Genomic DNA, 23,532 nt, shown 5'->3' on the forward strand with positions numbered 1-23,532 from the left:
TCACTATCTAAAAGTTTCATTTGGTACACCAAAACGTTTGGTTTGTCTCCTAATATTTACGGAAGTGACTATATACGGGTTCATTTTGCTACACGTGAGTCCGCCATCTCTGAGTCACATTTCCGTTCATCGACATCTATTCATTACTCTCACAAATGCCGCACACCGAGATATAAGACGTTTACACATCAAAAACTTTAGTCGAAGGCACATTAAAATACCAGACGAAAGATTGCTTCAGCATAACAAAAAGTTAAGCTTATTTCTCTCAAAAACATGTTGTTATGAGATCATATAAACAAGAATCTGAAAAAAAAATTGTACCTAACACAATAGATGACAAGGGGTAACATAATGATTAGAACTACAACGAGTTTACGACTTTTAGATCCAGGGTTAAAGATTCGAAATTTAAAATTCTCATAGAGTATGCCATGGTTTTCCCCAATTAGAATAATTTCTAAATTTTCGGAGGGTTTTTTTTAAAGATGACTTCATACACCTAAAATTTGTGTGGAGCAAAATACCTTCTTCTTGTGTATTTTTGAAATCAAACTTATTTAATTTTTATTTTATTTTTATTTTATATTATTTAATTTAGAGTGTGTTCTTAATGTATGCGATAAATTAAGCAATGGTACGTTTTCATGTTTGGTAATAATTTAAAAAAACGTTCGTCATTGTGTTTTGATTTAAGAGATTTGTCTGTAAGTTTTGGGTCATTTTGTGTTTTGAGCTGTTATGGCGTAGGCCTATACTTGACTCTGTTCGTCAGGAATACATCCCAAATTTAATTAGGAGTAACAAAGATATTCACTACTTAAACAACCTACTGGCTATTTAGAAGTAATATAAACCCTATGTAAACCCTTGCACATGTACTATATATGTAGAGACTAAAAGGTAACCATCAGTGAATAATTTAAATGTTGAGAAAAATAACAGACAAGCTTCTATATACATTAATGAGTGCTAAGCTTAAGTACACAAATCAGTGTATTTTGAAATTGCACCGTAAACGCATTTAACTACACTACACTGACAAAAAATTTTATTTCATAATTTTTCACTAGTTTATTTCCCTGATTTGGTTGTTGCTCATGCAATTTTTTTTTCCCCCCTTTTCAGTTGCGAGTCTGATGATTCTGCATTAAAGAGCTTACGTCGCTTCTTTCCACCTTTATTATTAACTGTGATAAAGTAAACTTTAGATGATCATGCGAAAATTTGTTGCTTTCTTCACGTCTGCCAAACATAGCACAATGCGATCAGAATGCTGAAATTTATCACTACGTGAGAAGTAGCAAAACACTGTACAAAATCTTACTTTCCATTGAACTATTCTGATGGAAACTATTTTAATTATGGTCACTTATAGTCAGTCTGTAGTTCGTATAGGTTTTCAAGTTTTTTAAACTTGCCAATTTATTCTGAATTTTGTATTTAAGTTCTAAATTAACAATAATACGTACGTGTTGAAAATGCTAGTCAGTTTACGTATAATACCTATGTTGCGAAATTTAATAGTGCAATATTTTATAAAAAATAATTTAACATCTAAATTTAATAGACTAATCGAGCCAACATAGAATACTTAATACTCAACCATATAACTTCACTTAAATAAATTCAAATAATGCCTTGTGCGCTTAAACACCATGCAAGGAAAATAAAAAAATTTAAAACTGCAAATTCATTCATTTATGTGCATTTTCATACGTTCCCTACTTATTTTCTAGGTGCATAACTGTGCCTACTTTGTTTTGTGATTCACTGCAAATAATTTTCTTTTAAATGCACACCTGATTTAATTTCAGAAACAGAGCACAAAAAAAAATGTTATCTGCCGAAAATTTAACTATGCTATACAATTAAAATCACGTCCACATAAAACATATTTAATTATTTAAACCTAATCTTTCTAAAAAAAATCGCTTTTAAAAAGTGTTAAAAATTACATTTTATAAAAAGGAACTTACGAAATGTTCCAAACAATATGCTATACCCTGTTCTTGTATTTTTCTAATTTTCGGAAAGCGACCCCCTTTTTTAATTAAAATAAATCAAGCACGAATGTCAGGGGTTCACAAAAGACATGTTTAAAAAAAAAGTATTTTCAGTTGTTTCCATCGGCATTCTGGCCATGAAGAGCAGAGTATAGTATCATGAATGTGTGTGTGTACCTAATTAAAGGAGTTGCAAATGCTTAACTGTGTACTTTTATCTCCGCAGTGTAGGGGAAGTAACATAAAGTGTGAAGACTGCCAAACTGAATCAGAGTTCTTCTGGCCGGTTCGAGCATGCGCCACACATCCACGAGGTCAGGCAGATGTGGTGTGGCTCGTTTTTTTTTAATACCAAGTCCACGAGTTTTGTTTGTACCGTTGTGGTTTTGTTCTCCTTTTTTTCCAGCTGACAATGAGCGCCGCAATTCGAACCTGAGGACTAACGGGACGAAAGCGGCGGGAGGCGACTTGGGTCACTCCGTCAGTCCACCTTGAAACGCCGTAGGGTAGTCTTGGAAACACTATTGTTTTTGTTTGAGCTATTCCAGTTTACTGGAATACAGCATTAACCCTAGCTGTGCAACATGCTAGGCTTTCATGGGGGATGATGTACATATGTCTGTGTGGTGTTAACTCGTCCCGAGTTCGACAGTTCTCCGAAGTACAGCGGACTTCCGATAATCCGGGATACAATGGTCCAATGATCCAATCCATCCTGATTATCCGGCACCACCTAGTAACGGACTCGAGCCAACTACGCGAACATAAGCTAAACACCTATAATTTTCACCTAAGGTCAAAAACTCCTTTTTCAGTACACTTTTAAAAATTTTAGTACATTTACGCACTTTCAAACGAATGAATAACCTCAAATAAAAGAAGAGTTCTTAGTAATCCCATAAAATTAGATAATTGTATAAACTACGCCAGGTTTTGTGAACGAGATAAACACACATGCGGAAAAAAATTTTTTTTGCTGTTGACTCAGAATTGTTCAATGTTTTGTTAGTACGATAAGATTATTATTTTTTGATTCTTTCAACCACTGTGAAATTTTTAAGATCCCTGAATAATTTCTAACCAGCTATCTTCTTGAATATTAGCTGAACATTTATAGAAGTGTTACGCACGCAAGTGTTCCGCGCGACCCGGAAATGTTCATCCTATTGTTCCTTCCGAACACCATCTTGCAGACGTATTTGCCCTACAATGATACGCACATCCGTCATTATTGTTTTTCTACTTGGATGCTGCCAACAACTGTTAAGGCTTATATTTTTGAGGAAATTTCTTTTTAAAAGGTTTACCAGTTGGTCGATCATGTACGCTAAGGTCTTATAAATTATTAAAAAAAAACTCTAAACAATTGTTTTATATATTTTTGAGTTGCTGTCCATTATTAATCACTATTGGGTCTCAAAAAAAAACTCCAAACGTGTTCATAGGCAAGTTAAAAAATAATTCGGTAGCATCTTAGCCAAAAAACTAAAAAAAAATCTTTTTAAATAAAGATGATGCCTCTCAGAGTTAATAATTGTATCCGTTCGTCCGGCAAGGTATTGACGGACGGATGAAGTTTTTCGGGCAATCTGATTGGCTGAATGTCACGTGATTGACGGGCGGATTGGTGACGGACGAATGGGAAAGTTCAGCTTTAGCGTTTATCGATAAAGGGATATACCGTTCGTTGATCCAGCATTTTTGCTAATCCGGCACCAGCAAAGTACCGGACATGCCGGAATATCGTAAGCTTACAGTACCATTAGCGTGCGTACCTTTCTGCCACTGTTTTTCTGTAAAAAATGTTTGAAAACTTCACGTGGTTGTCTTTGTTCGTAAACAAAAAATCACGCGATAATTTTCAAGTGACAGTGTGTAGATGGGTGCCAATGGTACTATGCTGAGAACTGCCTAATGTTTTTAAGAAGCTACACGAGACAGACTATAGAAACTGACAAACGCAATCTCGGATTTAACAGTATTTTGGTCATATCACTGAAAATTCTGCATTATTATAGCATTGCGCACAAGATAATTCAGGGTCTAAAGTTAACAATGTATAAAGGAAATTTTGCAATAAAAATTAACGACAAAGTATATTTTTATCACCTAAAAACTGTTTAATCCAAGATGGCGTCCCTCAGCTTCAGTATCTTCCCCCTTAAAAGTACTATCTTTCTTGTGCCATGCATAGCTCGCTACGTTTGCGCGGGGAAATGAAAATAGACTAGATATTTTTAATGCAGTGTACTAGTTATTTTTTTATTTAGTTATATTGAACTGTACTTCATACAATTTTTTTTGGAACGATGTGCACGTTGGGGAAGAAATCTTATAATTCTCAGAATTAGATTCCATTAAATATTTGTGTTAAACTTACTCCTGAACTTAGTGGATTTTCGCCCTAAACTGAGGGAATCAGTAAAACTTTTTAAGATTTCTTTTCACTCAATAAAAGTGTAGATGTTTATTTTTTAAAAAAAAATTGCTCTTTCTAACGGATTTAGACTAATCATTGGAGGCCTACAAATTACAATGATTGAAACCTAGCAAATTCAAAACACCACAGCAACCCAATGACTTGCCAGGGATTCGAACTCGATACCCCTCTCATCGAAGTTGGAACGTCAGCCAACTGCACTGCGAAGATCGGTAATGTCTTAATAAATAACGCCAGAAAAAACTTTGTACCTTATTAAAAAAATATATCAGTCTAATTTAAGCAAGCATTGTGAATAATGTTGAAAATAAATCAACTGCACTCGATTCAAGCTAAACATTTCATTTTCTTTCTTTCTCTTTGTGTCATAAATCATACTATGTGTTAGCATTATACACATATGCTAGTTTAATCATCCTATCTTATGGTACATAGAACCGTACGTTACAATATTTCCATTACCAGCTAAAATAACTGTTTATAAGTATTTGACGTTTATTTTCATGTTGAACGGAATTCACTTTATTTATAACGTGCCTGAAAATATTTTACCATATTATTCAATTAAACGATTACTTACATATTTTTTATAGGAAGAGGGATTTAATTTACGTATATAATTTAATTTGAAGAGAGCATAATTGGTAGTTAATCACAAACGTAAGTGATGTTAAACGTGTATAATTAACAGCTGTATTACCCGTCCTTACTCTTCGATATTGGTTTCCTTTCATAACCTTCGCTCGAAATCAGCTAAAAATAATTAAAGTCAAGATTTTAAAAAAGAGTTTTGTTCCTCAAATATTTTTCTTTTTTCCTAACTTTTAACTTAATTCTAATTTAATGTCAGCGTACCAACCTTGAAAACTTAAATTTTTATACTTCATGAAGAGACTAGATGAAATGTTAGCAAAAAAATTTTCTTTAAAAATTTAGGAATTCATAAACGAAGACATAAAACTATCAATCACCTACCAAAGGCCATTTACTTGAGATAAACATGTATTCCTGTTTTAATTTCACTTTACCTTTAACGATAAATATATATCTCAAAAAACGCAAAAGAATAATATTCTTGATGAAGTGAAGTAGTGTAAATTGGGAGCTTCTGGCGCAATGTTATTCTTATAGGACTACGGTTTGTTGGCTTGATGGCTTATTGGCTTGCCAATCGTAAGGATTAGGCTATTTTCGACATGTCCGTCTCTCGAAGCCTATGATTGGGACCTCGGTGGCCATCTTGGATAACGCCACACCCGCCATCTGGGAATGAGCTATTTTTTAAAAATCTGTAATTATGAAGTTAAAAATTCGAAAAAATTCCAAAATTCACATAAAATTTCGTTTATTAAAATACTGATTTATTAAATTGAATTCCGTCCTTGATTCAAACCTTGCTCGATGCAGAAATTGTAATTTAGGTAAAACAAATATTTATTCAATACAAAATATGGCGTAAACTCCTACCAGCCGCCAGTAAGCTGCCGATGCCATCTTGGCCACTATCTTGGAAATTCGTAATTATTAACATAGAAATTCGGGAAAAATTCCAAAAATCCTCCAAAAAACAAAAACAATTGAATTAAATTACTGACTGATTCGAACGTTATCCGACCTTGATCTGATCCTTGTTCAATGCAAAAAGTATATAATTTCAGTAAAAATTAAATTTATTTATTTTGATTTAACATTGAAGTGACAGGTTCGAGAAATAAATCAACAAAATTACAAATAAAATAATTATTAGGCCTATGTAATTTATGCAAGACAAAAATACAAGCAAATTACTACAGTTTCTCGATTTTTGCAATCTTCTTAGAGCACGAAGCAAGTCTTGTGCATGCCTTGACATGTGCTTTCAGTGCAGATCTACTTGACAGTCAATTAACCAGGCACATTCAGTCAGTGGCCAGGTACAACCAGTTGGTTGTCCTGGAACGTTCACGTCTAATCAGTATCCAGGAAAATTCAGTCGGCGACCAGTCGCATCCAATTGAATTAGTAGCCAGGTGCATCCAGTTGGTGTTCAGACACATCCAGTCAGTAGCCAAGGGGTATTTTTTTCGTCGATCCTCAGCGAACATTCTAAACAGGTCATGAACAAAGTCATTCGCATGGACCAAGCGTCTCCGAACCAAGAGATATTATTTTCCCGATACGCGGCGAACATTTAAAACGGTCATGTTCAATGTCAGGCATATATGTAGAGCAAGCGTCTACGAAACACGAGGCTAATCATGTCCTGAGTACAGACTTGTCGATACTCATTCGTCAAAAAGGAAGCACAGTCAAAAAAAGAGAGCACATTCAGAAAAAAAATGAAGCAAGCTCAAATAAAACGACGTGCACTCAAAAACAGGAAGCACATTAAAAAAAGGGGGAAGCATTTTAAACTAAAAGGATGCACATTTGGACGAAAATTAGACCAAAAGGAAGCACATTTAACGAAAAGGACGTACACGTGCACGATCATTCAAATTAGCGGGGTTACGATCAGTCATAGGATAAAGCTCCAACTCCAGAGACATTTGGCTACAAGAGTACAAGGTTTTGGACTACGAAGCTACAAGTCTACGAGTCTATAAGACTCCAACTGCCTACGAAGCTACATGGCTACGAAGCTACCAGACTACGAGACTACAGGACTTAAGAACTACAAGACTACGAAGCTACAGGAATACGAGTCTACGAGGTTACAAGGTCACAACGCTACGAGACTACGAGACTACGAGGCTGTATCTGTCTCTGACGCCATTCAACTGCGAGAGTTAATTTATCTCATGCAAAAGAATTGTTGCAAGTAGTTCTGTTTTTAAACAAATGATTTCGCCACATTTTGCATGGAGGTAAGCATAATTTATTTTTCATTTGGGATGCAGGATGCTTACGATCTCAAAAGGAGGGCTTCGCTAGACATCAAGAAGAAGGAAGTTCGTCTTGCATGATAGTGATCCACAGCCATCTTAAAACATTATTTTTGTCTAAATTGCACCAGATAAAAAAATCATGTTAGTGATAATTTGGTAGCAGAAATTTACTTAGTAAGCAAAACTCTGAATAAAATGGCATGTCTCAATAATTAAAACGTTTTAATGCAGAGATGCTTTATCATAAATAACCAGAAGCACGCGAAGAAAATCAGCAGAAGTCTCGCCAGAAATAACCAGGAGCACGCGGAGAAAACTTACAGAAGCGTCACCATGAATGACTAGAAGAACTTGGAGAAACCAACAAAATATTGGCAAGAATAATCAGGAGCACACGGAGAAAACCCACATAATATTGAGATGAATAAGCGTAAGCCAACCAGCAATCAAACCGTAGTCCTATAAGAATAATATTGTGCTCGTATCCCCAAATTTACACTACTAAGCGACAATAATGTTTCTTTGATTAAGTTTAATTCACCGAAATTTGAAATACCACACTACACCACTTTGTCTTAACTTCCCTATCAACTGTTAATTGTTTACAGTATTCTGTGGCCGGCAATGTAATAATTGTCAATTCTTGATTAATATTTTTAATTGAAAAATAAATAAATTTGATTTATAATAGGTTATTCATTAATTCTTGTCACCCACTAAATCAGCTAGCTGATTCGTTTTGTGATTAATTTATTGACTTTAACTCGTTCGTAACTAATTTAATTGATGCTAGCTTACTTTTATTAGCTGCTGCATTTTTCTTCCCCAATTTTTTTAACTATCCCCGTACTAAATATCGCATTATGTTAAGTCATTAAAAAGTTGTTATATCGTAAGATTTTTTTGTCATCTAGTTATTTATGTATTATTTTGTTATATAATATTTTCTTTGAGTATACTGAAAGCAATAAATAAGAATGACAGTGGTGTTGTTTATATTGAATTTTAAGCACACATAAGACTATAAATGAAGATGGTTATAGTTAGAAAGTTAAATCCAAATTAGTGCAACACATTAAGTACCTAACAAACGTATATTTATCGGTACGATGTAGTGAACTTATTAATTTTAATGGAATTCCGTTTGCTTTGTTTGTTCTTACTTCTGTGAATGGTAAATTATATTGTGCATGAGAATCCCTTTCCTTGCATTTGTAACGAACTGCGCATATTTATACATGCGCCAAACTTTCGTATAGTTACCATTTTTTATTTCACGTGCATTCTATTATTCAATTCCAAATGCATGAGTGTACTGCGTATCAAACGTAAATGTGTATTGTACAAGTATATTAGCTGTATAATTTGAGAAAAATTGTGGTTTTGTTTAAGCATGAAACACTTAACCATATCTGCATGTTAGAATATTTGGCAAGCTGTAATAAAAATGTATAAGATATTTACTTTTACAGTGTTTGTACCTGACTTGAAGAAAAACTATGCAATATTTTATTTTCCTACAGTCAATTCATATAATATTTTAGTTCAATTCTAGCATAATATTTTTGTTTTCAAAATATTAATATTTCAGGATTAATTTTTAACTTCAATTGTTATAGTTTTTTGTAAATCTTTTAGTTAAGTAGTTTATCAAATCAGTATTTATTGTCTTATCATTTAAGCTAAATAGTGTGAGCGTTTGTGTCAAATATCTGGGGATTAACCTGTGTTACGGTGTGACTTTTTTGTTTATGGTTCAACCAATTTCTCGTAATTCAGAACTGAATTAAGTTTAACTATTTGTTGCTATATTAATGAAAAAAGATCACATTTTATGCTAATACTAATATGGAAATATGTGTAGGTTATTTTACATTATGATTAGCAATGTTTATTATAAATATATCTACACATAACGTTTACTTACTTGTTTTTAAACTTCTTTCTTGGTACTGCTTTGAATAATAAATACAATATTCACACAAGTAGAAATAAAAATAAGAAGTATAACATGACTTTCCTGTACTTTTAATTTTAACAATCCACAGAAACAGCATTTACGTACGTATCAAATCATTGCTTTTTGATTAGTTTATGTTTAAGCTTGCCAATTTTACTTAAAAATAGCTATAATAATTATGAACAAATTTTTGTTCACAGAAGTAAACCTTTGCAATGTTAAAAGTAAACTGTCGGTTTTTTTTTTTTTTTTTTGTAATTGGAACAGGCGTATTCGGGTAAAATTACAGATATGTTTAAATTTGTACATTTGCATAAAACAACTGTATCATTACAAAATAGTGATCGCAGTAATATTGGGTTTGGATTCTGACACAAGCATTTATGATTTGTGTTGTCGCAGTACCTCCAATAGTTAAAATGTTATTTGAAAACAATTTCCTAAATAGCTTTCCAGTATTAAATGCGCACATAATAAAAATGATACAACAAAATAAAGTCAAATTGTTGAATATTTTATTACAAACTATTTCTTGACAACTGGTTTCCAAAAGAATCTTCTGTAAAATTACGGAAATTTTTATGTGTAGCTATACAAACAATTGTCAGTTAAAACACATGTAATGGATTTAAGGTCTTGAAGTTTTGCCAGCATTGTGGTCGTGACGTCAGTTGGATTAACTGGTGATAAGGAGCAGCAATTGAGAACCCCGTGACTCAAGGAAACGTCTGCCACGTTTCTCACTTGCGAAAAATGTCCAGCCAGAAATCGAAGTGTTGCGAGTGATCTGACCACTCAACCACTCTGGTTTTAAACTACATATTTGTTTTCAATGGCTATTAATATTAGTTCATTTCTAAAAATATCATGTTAATCTGCATTGTAAATCCACGCATTCGCTGTATTTTTTTCAAGACAAATTATTTATTCGCTTTGTTTAAGAATATATTTTTAATTTTATTGTGTATCACCGAATTAAATAACATGCAAATATTTTAAATTGTTACCCATAAATCTGAATTATGCTTCGACTTAAAAACATCCATCCATGAGTTTGGTGTAAAATAATTTCACGCGTATAATAATTTTCTTCTCCAGACAAATTTCGGGTACAAGTTCACTAAAAAATCTTAGTAGAAAACACAAATACGACTTACGTCTAAATTGCTTCCCAAGGCTGGTTAGTAGGTATACGTCTTTGAAGTTGAAATTGAACAATATTTTAAATTTTTATTTTTAATAATAGACAAAGTATTTAAGATATAACACAGAGCGTCTATTTTTAGTAGGAATATTATTTCAGTTAAACAATTCGGAATATCGCCTTTATGTTCCATACATTTTTCGTGGCGTTTTACTACCCTCAATAATTATTTCAATCAAATATTTACGCTACAGCGACAAAATTCGTGGTGGTTGTAGAACTTCGTTCAAATAAACATAATCCAAGGAGCTTAGTGTTCCGTCTAAAATACTTTATCCATTATTTACAATAATAATGTCGCTCAGCCCCACTTTAGACGTGTTTTCAACTTATCATTTCTTGATGAACCTGGAGCCGAAGTTATTCGGTCGAATTCAGACTCGACCTGTATAGCTATTTTATATAAGTATTTCCTTTCATTTTTTTTTTACAGCTGTCGAGTAAAACAGAAAAAACAAAACAAAAACAAAATAAAAAGTCCGCGCTGTTTGTTTCAGTTGGAATGACGGTGGGCATGACGATGACCATGAACAAGAACGGCGTGGGCTTCGACACGAACAGCACGCCGAGAGCGGTGAGACCGACCAATCAGCAGGCGCCATCCGGAGCGGACAGCGGGCCCGACGCGGGCGGCAGCAAGTCGGCCGGCAAGATGGCGCCGCAGTGAATCATCATCACCCCCCTCTCCTACTCCCGCGGGTGCGCGCGCCGCACGGGACACGCGCATGCGCACTTCGCTCACCCGGCCCGCGGGCCACAGGTTCCCTCCCCTCTGGAGCGGTTCACGGACGCGGATCCGTCACGGACGCGGATCCGTCACGGACGCGCGGACTTCGTCCGGACAAATTCCGCCACGCGTAAGGATGCGTGCGTTCTGTTTCTCTTTCCCCTGTTGAAAACCGCTTGCCGAATTCGTGTGTGCAAGATTTTTTTTTTTTTTTTTTTTTTTTTTTCCAAAACGGCACGAACGTACTTTCAACATGTGTACGGCTTTGTTTCCAGCATGATTTTTTAGCTGTGTGCGCAAAAAGTGATTCGTTTAAATTTTTTATCATATAAATTTTAAGAAATGTTATTAGAGTTGTATATATATATTTAAGAAAAAAGACTACACTATATTAATTACAGACTTTTTGAAGTGTACATAGACTTTCTGCTATAAAATTGTCCATGGCAAAATAATTTTTAATTCGATGTGGGGAAAACAATACTTCTGAGAATGGACGCTATTCTGTGTATTACCTATGTTCTAAAAGTATCGTTAAGTATTACTCGCACGTTTAAATATACTCAGTCTCAAGTGGTATGTACGATACGACGTTTAACGGATCAAAGCAGCACCCGACCACTTACACGCATAACATCACTTTGCACTCTTGTAATATTGCCACAGCGTCCCACAGTGCAAACTAACAACCTATAATGATTGTCGTAGGAAATCTATTATTCATCAAATATACCTAAGCCTTATTTTTATTGATGGGTTAAAACTATCAGAGACTTTAATAAAATTTGCAACATTTTCTCAGTTTGTTGGCTAGAGAAACCTATATGGAAGAAATAAACAATTTATTTTTGTAGACAGCCCAGAATTGATAAGTTCACTTCTTGATAAGATACCTAATAAACCGTTTATTAAACGGCATCGAGGATTAATTACTAATGAATAGAGACTTGAAATATTCGCGGATTCATTTCGCGACAATCTAGAACCAAAACTTCACGGTGGAAATTTTGAATGAAGATACCATTATCCAACCTACAACAATGCATCTGTGACCTCCAAAAGCCGTAGGCGTTTTGCAAGATTAATAAAAGTATTTCTGAGTTCTAAAGCCGATTTATATTTGTTTCGATACGTAATACAATGTGTTTGTGAACTCTCGGGGCATATTTTACAAACCGATTCGACTCATTTTCCTTTAAATCTCTGATTTTTACTAAAACAGCGTGGAAAAAAATATGACAGATGGTTGAAATTGTTCCAGTTCTTTTTTTTTTTTTTTGCAAATAGCAATATATCAGCATTATTTTTTTTCTTTAATGCATTTTATGTGTCAAACAACCAGGCTCTTTTTTTTCCTTCAGAATTTTTTTTGCATGATATAAGCATCTGTTGATACCTTCAAGCACACTGAAATATTGCCACGTAAGGAGACATACACTGATGCAGTTGAAACTGAATCTGGCCCACAAACTAATAAAAAGTAGCTTTAATCATAGTAAAACTAGTAATCTGGATAAAGCAAGCCTAGCATATTACATATACAAGAGGGAATTATTTCATAAAGAAAAATAAACAATTGCGGGTAGTAAGTTAGCAAGACAATAAAGATAGTTCTTTCGTTCCTGAAATTACTCTTGCAAATGGGTAAAATTTATTTAAAACAATTTCATGGACATTTGCCATTGCTGTATACCTCTGTATGTCGAAGGAAAACCTCAAGAATGGACAACAGAGACGAATGCATAAATAAACACAAGGAGAACAAGTCAAAATCATATGATGTCAAATACCTAGTCAGCACAAAGAATTCCACGTGTAAGGTAATTAGTCGTAATTCTTTTTTCCCTAAATTCTTTCCACGAAATTTTCTGTGCTGTCTAACATCTAACATATGACGTCGGCTGATTTTTGAATTTTTCTCCATGTGTTTGTGTATTCGTCTCTGTTGTCCATTCTTGAGGTTTTCCGATGACATCCAGTGTAATACTGCAATGGCTTATCTTCATGTATTTGTTTAAATTCAAAGAATTTTTTCCAGCTTTTGATTTGTTAAAGTCTTAGAATTGTTCCTCGTTCTCTTAAAAATATTTTAATATTTTAATTTTTAAATATATAAACTTTTAGATTTGTGATTTGTATTTTGATTTGTACCACTTGCTTAACATAAGAAATGGCCTACACATTGTTGGAACAACAATAACCAGGGTTTTACAATATGTATCTATTAAATTCGCAAGAATTTATCATTGTCAGAAATTATACTTTTTCGTTTTTAAAAACAATTTCAATCTTACCTATGCCGGTGTATGTTTTGATATCGAATGTATATTTACGCTACTCATTAAAATTGAGTGTTGAACTTAGTATAATGAAATTACGTTAAAAGATCAAAGAAAATCTAAATAATATATGAATGTAAAACGATGTATTAAAATTAAATGTAACAAATTCACGTTCATGTGCAAGACGTTCTTAGGGTTAAGATTAAATTTATCAAATATTTACATAACTTGCACGCATTGCAACAAAGTAAAGGACTAACGACGAATTTTATTAAAGTCTTTGGTAATATTAAACTTATTCTGAAAATACTTGCCTTGTCTACTTTGAAAGTTTTTGGCGTATTGAGTGTATTTCTCAAGTGAATTGTTAACACCATTAAACCACACACTATACAAAACAGGACTGTATTTGTAACGGGTAGAGATGCAGTTTTTCCATATATTAGATAGGAACACTTGCATTTAAAATGTATTGGACGGAATACTTATAAGACCCTTAATTTATTGTACTATTAACTAAATACGTTTGAATATGCCAACACTGCTTGTACAGATATAACTTAAATTTTACTCTCGATCTAATTGGAGTGTAGTTATTGTGGAACATCCACACAATACTATTTTTGCGATGAACATTCTGGAGAAGTACTGTGCTTGAGGTGTGAGTGTAAACTGTTATTTAAAATAATATAAAAATAAATATAAGGCGGCCTTGTATTTATCCGGAAATTTACTTTAAAGAAGTGTTGTTAACCAAAAATGGTACGGGACCAAAAGTTACATTTATCAGAAATCTTAAAAATAAAAATAAAAGATCTTACTAAACATGTTTCAGTATTTTATATTTTAGTTTGCATTAAGTTTATTGAAAATGTATACTGCATTTTAAAAAATGTAACTACAAAACCATTATATGCATATTTAATATTGTATGCTAAGTGAGTTTATAGAAAAAAAACAATTGAATTGTAATGTACCGTCGAAAATGTTTAAGTACTCCATACAATCAGAAAGGAAAAAAAAAGTAAAGGCGTCCATTCACTAAGAAACTTTCTGCGCACCTGGTAGCAGAAATGTTTGCAAACATTTTACATACTCGTAAATTTATTTAAAAAATGAATTTCTGTTCAATGTATTTTATCGTACTGAAAAATGGTATACTTTTGAGGTCACAGTCAAATTGACAATTTTTATACTCATGTTATTTTTTTACTTTTAAAGTTACGAGTGACTTTCGTTAATTTTTGTTAATTTAACGCTTTATACAGCAGATGTGTACATGAAAACACAAGCCAAATATATATATATATATACATGTATCAATACTTCATAAAAATATTTTCTATTGTATTGCTACGCAATACAAAAACAAACAAAAGTGATTTAATTCTAAAAATTACTTTTAACCATTGAAATTCCTAGCTTCCAGTTAACATCGATGCGAGGCACAAAGTTACTCTTGTACCATTCCTACATTTAACCGTTTTAATTTTTAGTTAGTTTACACTCTAAAATTGACCCACTAATTTAAATGGATTGAGTTGTAATCACTGTAATGATGCTTTTTTAAGATGTTTTTGACTAGCGAATAATTGGGATGCTCTTGAAACAGCCCTTCAAAGCAGAAGAATAATACGGTGATAACCAGTTCAAATAATGTTAAGTCAGTGTAATTGATTCACTTCAGCAATGAGTAACATTTAAAATATCGCTTTAAGAGTTTTTTTCTTCATATTTTTTCACTGTCAAATTTCACTAAGTTGGTGATTTATTATTATTATTATTTCAATCTTAAATTGGTAATTAACAATGGTTGAAAATTCAATTTCCTTTTTTTCCCCTAGGTAATGTGGTCTTAGCTTTGTTTACTGCATTTTACAAGTCAGGTCTTAATATGTTTCATACCAAAGGCAACATAAATATGAAATTGTTATTTTCAAAAGACTTAATTTTGAAAAATTAAACTTTTGCTATAGGTAACTCGTAACAAGCTGAAACAATTAATGGGGAACGATTAGAATTTTAGCGTTTGGACAATCACCTACATTTATCACTCCCTGTGTTTCAATAACACATTTTATCACAGATTTCACTGACCACAAATACTCAAATCTACTAAACAGCCAGTCATCAAATATGCTAAAGGAATATCTTGAAATCCTTTTTTCCTAATTAGATGACTCTAAATATTATTTTCTTTAGGGCCCAGTACCTGAATAGTTATCACGAATAAATAGTATTCGCGGAGCTTTTTTTTAATTTGTAGTAAATAAATCACGTACTTTTATGAAATAAGAAGAATCATATATGAATTAAGAAGGTCAAATATGGTTTAGAAATCTGCCAAACTTAGGATAAAATAAGACAGATACTTAATTCCATTGAAATAACGCAACAATTTTGCAGTTTCCTTAATTTCGCACCTTCTTTGTTCTGGTTTGTTAACTGTTTACTTCACTTTGTTGTTAAATATGATCATCCATTACAAAGATTAACATGGACGTTTCGCTGCAATTATAAGTAGAGTGAATATAAGTATATACTGAGTTAGTTTAGAGTCTAGAGCTTCGTGTCACCAATAGGTACCCCTTTGTGTAGGGAAAACATTTTTTTTTCCTTCCTAAACGAACAATGGTGAAATCCGAGCCTAAATATCAGCAGTTTAAGTGTTTTCCAGGTTTGCGAAACTTTTTTTTTTTTTTTCGATTTTCTTGGCGTGAAATTGAAATAATGGGTTCGAAAGCATTTTAACACACAGGTTCGAGTGTGTTGCTAATATGGTTAGGAATTTCGTGGAGAAAAGAGTCTGTTTCTTCCCGATTTCTTGCTCGGTGCATATCCTTGATTCCAGTTGGTCGAGCGAACGTGACTCGTGTTTTGCAGGCACCGGGAGATGCTGGCCACAAAGTATTCGCTGCCTGCCCGCGCTTTGTCTCATGTGTACATCCACTCCGTGGTGTCTGCCTCGGCCTCTGGAGTCGACGCGACTGCTACAGCAGGGGGCCCAACTGAACAGGCGGAATATACGGCCCTCTAAAAAAATCTGTGGTTTAAGCAATGCCAACATCAAATATTTAATTTTTCAATACCGAGGAAAACATAGATTTTCTTGAACATATTAGCATCATTCAAAAAGTATATTTAAAAATTCTTAGTCCAGAATTTACGGAATGGTGTATAAATGGAGTGGCGTATTGATTATAATGGAAAAAATATTATACCTACTATGGAATAATTTTTGCCAAAGGTAAATTGTTTTGGTAGCAGTGAAATAGGCATGGCCGCAAAACAAAATCTTGTGTGTGCTTTCATTTGCTTGTGCTCGTGTAAATTTTTGCAATAGAATCTGCGGCTATGCAGTTTCTTATATTTGAAACAAAAGATAAAGCATTTTAACAGACTGTTTCGGTAGTTCGGTATTGAAAAATAAAACAATATTAAACCCGATACGGTTACTATTCCCATCAACGAATGGCAAAAAAAAAATCAAGGTTGCCAACATTTACTTTTGAAAAGTTAACGACTTTCAGGTTGTTAGGTTACCTCTAAATCCTCTAAGTCCTCGCATTTCCAAAAAAAAATAACAGCTTTAGTTACAGAATTGATTTGCCCCTCTTTATCTTCTTTTGCTTTATGTGCTGCAGTTTCGCCCACGATCAGAGGCAGCCTGGGGGGGGGGGGAGGGGGAAAGCCTTCCCTGTGAGGTTGACAGACAACAGATCGAACCTAAAGACCAGACAGGCGGGCCAAGCTATTGTAGTCTCGGCGATGTTCAACAATCCAGATAACTGGCCGTAGTGGACCAGCAATGACGTACACGCGAAGAGGGGATTTAAAAAAATATATATATAAGAAATGAAATTAAGAGTGGGTCTATTAAAATAACTGACATCAACAATGGGGTTTTTATTGATACATTATCATTATTATCATGCGTCACTTCGTGTGTAGTTTTGTAGTTGCAGTTTGTTGTAGCAGCCCGCTTTGCAACGCCCGAAATAACATATCGCCTTCAATAAATACTCGTAAATTTTTTTTTATTAATTTGTTGGGGTGAAGGGGAAAGATATTAAGTCTCCTTAACGTATCCCCTTCCCCTAAAACTCCTTCTTATGGCTGTCGCTGGGACCAACTTTGCATTCCGATGAAGTTCGTGACCTTTCTTGTTTCAGCTTGTTTTTTTCTTCAAATAAACCGCATAATTATCGTGTAACAGATTTTGAAAATATAACCAAAATAATAGTCACCAAAACTACATACAGTTGCTAACAGTTGTTACAAAAGTACTCACTTTATTTTTAAAAAAATATAGACTGGTACTGTTCACAACACTTTCAAGTTAATCATCTACCAAACCTCTTATAAAAAACTCAGTGTTCTTTTTCTCCTTTAATTGTTGCTACAGCTCTTATGAAAGAAGCTGAGGTGTTGAATGTACTTACTCATTTCAATCTATTTCTCTATTTTTGTGTCCGGCCTTCTACAAAATGTTTCATAAGTTGTTTTACAAATTAATCTATCTAATCTAATGCCATGCACGTACAAAGTGTATTATTTATTTTGGACTGCCAGTATTTTAAGATACTATTCTCATACGATGTGTAGGCCTGCTGTGCCATTCATTATAAGTGACGTTGTAGAAGTAAGCTATGTAAACCACACATATTCCTCAGTACAATGTTTAAAAAAAACGAAAAGATGTAACAGTTTCGAAAATACCATATCAAATGTAACTGTCATTCACAGCTGTAAACAACCGTGGCAGAATGAGAAATGTGACATCGCATCCAGCCGCAAAAGTAAATAAATAAATAATAAATATCATGATGTGACCACATGATGTGTACTCGACTAAAATTCTTGTACTGTGCAATTATTTTTAACAGTTTATTTGTGAGGCATGTTGTCACGTGGAATGAATGATTGTAACTAATGAGTAGTCTCCTGATTGTTAATGAACGGGGCTTCCTTGCAGATCTACTATGTCGTCCTCCCCCCCCCCCCCCCCAACATCAAGCAGAGCACAAGATTCAAAGAAGTTGCGACTCACTCTTTTTCCACCCTCCTCCCTCGTCGTATTGCAGTCAGGAGCTCAGCATTCACAAACCATACATCAACATTTGCTGTCGGTTGGCGAGGTACACGTAGATACCGGGAAAATTCGCGGATTCGTTTCGCGCTATGCTACAATTCAAACACGCGTGCTTTCATATCGCTCCTGTCATTGGCTCACAGTTTATCTGAAGGACTTCGCGCCAGTAAAAAAAAATACCTTCAAAGAAGAATCGAATCGGAAGCATCCCAGCTGACAGGTTTCACAAGTCCCCAGCAGCCAATGAGCATTTGGCATTCGTCCCGAGTATGTTGGGAATCTTGGGAGTCTTGTCTTAGCGGTCATTGAACCCGCGAATTTTTTTCCCGGTCCCTAGGTAGAGGACTTTTAAGATCGCGGCAGCCTGGTTCCAATGCTCACGAGCCGATCCATTTATCAGCAATCAGGATGTTGCATAAAAATTCTACGTTTTTTAAACTTGTTGCATTTTTTAAACAAAATAAATTAGTAGACATTTGTATGATGTAATGTGGCAGGCGCCAAAAAGAGATGACTACTTACTTTGTTAAATGTGGTGTGTAAACACATCGCAGAATACATTTCAATGTTCTAAAAAATTTCATAGTGAAGTAAATATACTTCAACGCATATCTAAGTAAACGCAAAGATTTCCTTTGATATACTGAAATTTTTTTAGAAAAAAAAATGCTGTCAAACATATGGCCGATCAGGAAGTATTTAGTTTTTCCTTATATATTCCGTAAAAATCTTTTAAAATTAAATACTTTTATGTATCTCTATTTGGCGACTGTATATTTAAATTGCTAAAAGTGTCGATTTTCCATATGATCTCCAATATTCTGCATTAATTATTTCCCTATCATAATCAGTTAAAAAAAATTATGTTCATCGTGATCAACTGTAGTTTCTCAGACCGACGATAATACTCTCATGTTTCATTTTTTCATTCATTTGAAAAATAATTCTGTATTTTGTGAAAGAAACTGTTATAAAATTAAGATATGGGAAACAACATTTGATTTTCTAATTGCCTGAGATGGTTACTGTTAACAGGCACTATACTTTGATATGATACATTGTGATGTGGACACAAGCCACGCATTACAAAAAATAAATAAATACATAAATACAGAACTATACCTTTGTAATTAAATCCATCTTTGATGCAAAAGTATTTTAAGTCATCGTGTGTATATTACTTCAATCTAAGCCTCCCTTTTATCCCGTCATCCTTTTTGTGCAACAAACCAACCACTTTTATATGATTAAATAATTCCCGCAATACGCAATTGCATAGTTTCCAATATTCCTTACTATAGAAATAGTATAATATTGAAAGAACACTTATTCTACACGAAAACTGTTTTCGGTGACAATAAATCGATTTACTAGGTCTCTACTAAAGTAACACCGTTTCAAAGTAGATATTTGTTTTTTTTTATATTAAAGTGTCTGTGTAACTTTGGTCATAGATTAACTATAGAAATACATCCACAAAAATAGATAACACCTTCAGCGTAACGACTGATAGGGCCATATAGACTATAACACTGTGACTACTGAGATACAGATATACAAATGTAACACACCATCACCATACTACTTATATTTCTGCATTTAAAATACACAGATGATCCATTTTTAATTAAACATTTTTACTATCACATTTTCGTAAAAAAATTAAGCTTTATACTATCACAAAATTATGGACTACATAATTAAAAAAACTTTTGCTTTTAACACCTGACAGTGACATCACTAAAGAAAAGTTTTTAATGCTTCTTTAATATTTTTCTCTTTGATACACTAGAATCGTTTATGCTTATCAGTCTTGGTAAAAGTTTCTCTATGCGCAATTTCAAACTGGCAAAATTTCATACCCGCTTAGCTCTATTGCAAACACTTCTACATTTCACGTGTTTCGGAGAAATGAAACTCGCAATACAGCCACAAACCATTAACTGTCCTTACCTTGAGGTGAAATCTTCTTTGAAAAGTCTGTAAAATTACTGTAATTTTTTAAGAGTACCAAATTGTTCGTAAATTTAAGGTGAAAATTTTTAACGGTGACACTAAAGGCTGCATAGGCTTTTCTGTAAGGATACTGCAACTATTCGGAATGGCTTACCTCATTAAAGATGCCCTTTTCAAAAATTATTTAAGCTAAATGGTCCTTTAAAGACATAATCGGAAACAGGGTTATATTTGTTTGAAAGGGAGTGAGCACTGAACTCTTGTTCGTTCAGCCATGTATTTTCCTCAATTTGGAATGGAATTTATCCTAATTATTATCTTTAAATAGTTGGGTTACATATGTTTTCATATTATTTTTCTACAAAAAATAATTGTCCATTGTTGTCGGTGTTTTTCCGAAACTACTCGCGAAAGAATATTTCATTACCATGCAAGATTAGTTTCATACTTATAGTAATTTTCTGAGACATTTTAACTAACTCATGAGAAATAACTGGAGAAATACTTACTAAAAATTTTACGAAAACTACTTCCTTCTAACGTGCTTACAACTTGCAAGGCTTATCGTCTGAACAATCTCAAAAGATAAGCCATCTGACAACAGAGACTGCCAGTTACTTCCTAACGGCAAGTCGCTCTACGTAAGTAACTTAAGAATTATAAAGTATACTTAGTTAATAGCACGGTTTCGTGACGCTGTTGAGCTATAAGAATAGGAACATCAGATGGGCATTTTTTAAGGCACTTTAATTGGAGAATCTAGCAGTAGAAGCATATGTAAAGGGTTATGTTTATGTTATATGTAGAGGATACTCAAGTCGTCGCCTTATGCCGAAAGATTTATTGGTGTACAGTTAACTAACTGAACCTTACTGAATACATTCATACTCAAGCCGTTGTTGACCAATGGTGTACTCAAAGGGGGAGGGGAGATTAGAGATATATTCCTCGAAATTATAAAGAAATTATCACTCCACTAACAAAAGGAAAAAATTTGAAAGCAAACTGAAGGAAAAAGGGTTCTATCCCTCGCCCCTCCCACTCCGTAAATTAAATTATGCTGTTGTTGACCACCACTCACATATAAAATACCATCGCGTTTTTTTTTTTCCTAGCACGAGAGGTCTACAAAATGAGTATGTATTGAATGAATTACACCACAGTAACGACTGTTTCAAAGATAACACAAGTTCGTTTATCCTACCAACTCCGCCGATTCACTTAGATGACTCGTGCGTAGTCTTCCAGTCACTAGAGACACAACACAGTTAATTCGGTCGAGCACATATTTAGATTAACCACGAGAAAAAAAAATCGCGAACATAACAGGATATTAGCTACATTTTAACATGGAAAAAACATGTTAGTAAATTATGGGATTTCAGAAATTTTTTACAGTTACTTAATAATCAAATTTAAAAAAAAAGAAATTAATAAATTTGACATTCTGAATTATTTTTGGTTTACATTTTGGTTTACGCTCAACAAGTACTGTCATCATTCAAACAAAATTATAATGAGGTAACGTCAGAACGCTATGTCAGTAATGTGAACTGCATGTACTTAAGCTTTGTCAACTTTTCTTTCGCTTTGACCAAGTTCTGTCGTGCACTCGTTCACTGAAGTGACTTGGGAGAGTTTTCTTCCGTATGATTGCTTGTTGTGAGTGAATAGTGGAATCCATGCTTGATGCACGCTCATGAGACATTTTTAATTAGGTTTGTGTGATTTGTCCGTTTATGTATAATGCCAAGTGAGTGTATAATTGTTTTCTGAATAATTTAAACATTGGTAAAAATATTTTACATAACTTAGAGATAGTTACTTTGACAAATTTGTGTTTATCTTTGTTTCGTGGATTTTCTTAACTCTTAGCAAGGCGTAATTTGTATTTTTATTTCCATAAATAGGATTAAAATATTTTTTCCCTATCATTATTGATTTTAACAGCCTATTAATGGTATGATGTTATATTTTATAACTTTCTTCACTATTTTCATGAAGAGTAATGTTTCTAGATCATTTTGGTGTCCATACTGACAGTATTATATAAATTGAATTTACTTAATGCATTTTTGTTGATCATTGCAAGAAACTATAATTTAGAACTTAACTGCTTGTCTTTGGTAAGAAGCACAAAAATTGTGGCTGTAAACTTCCGATATGTTACAAGGAAACGTACAAATAAAGAATTAAATATGGTTATATTATGATTTTCAAAAAAAAAACATGAAATAATAGAAGCAAAAATATTATAGGACACTAGGCTACACCCGCTTGAGCCCTAACTCATTCACGAACTCGCTGCAAGAGAGCGAGCGGAGATCACAATGAGCGGACTCGGGCGCGGCGAGTCAACTCGCTGAACGAGTAGCTGGCGAGCTCGCCCAGTGTAATCGAGGCTGAAGTCGCGAGGTTCCGAGACGGGTCGTTACCACAACGCCGAAATACCACAACGCCGAACGTACAATAACACCGAATACCATAACGCCGAATTCCAAATTGACCGCAACGCCGACAGTTATGGTTTTCGGCGTTATTGTACGTTCGGCGTTGTGGTGCGTCCCCTCCGAGACTTCCAGAGACGCAGTCGGTGACGAGGACATTGCCTGCTTCTTCCATGCGTGATCCTTCGAGACGAATCGGGTGACTTGATAGAACTGAGCATGTACGCACAGGGGACAAAAAAAAACATGTTACGTGCTTGCTGCTGCAAGGGAATTTCAGTTGTGGGCATTCAGCTTGGAAGACCAAGGTTTGTATGCCAATGTGGAAAAGGATATTTGACACGAATTAAATCAAGATTACTATCGCAATCGCCATTACTATGGTTTCAAGACTCATGGACTTGGCACATTACAATAAAGTAGAAAGTCTACTGTTTATTACGAAATATTCACTTTATACTTTTTTTTAGAATTTCAGGTTCGAACTTCATCAATCACTGGATTTTTTCTTATGTAAATATTTTTAGACGCAATTTTAAGAAATAATATAA

At 34.0% G+C, this 23,532-nt stretch overlaps 1 protein-coding gene across 1 annotated transcript in view; it reads left to right on the forward strand.

Moving 5' to 3' along the window:
* LOC134542761 (potassium voltage-gated channel protein Shaw-like) overlaps nt 1–19,737 on the forward strand; it is a 391,400-nt gene extending 371,663 nt beyond the window's left edge. The window contains exon 6 of the mRNA XM_063387264.1: nt 10,975–19,737. Coding sequence (XP_063243334.1) covers nt 10,975–11,144 — 170 coding nt within the window. The 3' untranslated portion in view covers nt 11,145–19,737. The remainder of the gene's footprint in view (nt 1–10,974) is intronic.
* The last annotated feature ends 3,795 nt before the right edge of the window (nt 19,738–23,532 follow it).

Source organism: Bacillus rossius, assembly GCF_032445375.1.
Source record: "Bacillus rossius redtenbacheri isolate Brsri chromosome 9 unlocalized genomic scaffold, Brsri_v3 Brsri_v3_scf9_2, whole genome shotgun sequence".
Classification (NCBI taxonomy): Eukaryota; Metazoa; Arthropoda; class Insecta; order Phasmatodea; family Bacillidae; genus Bacillus; species Bacillus rossius.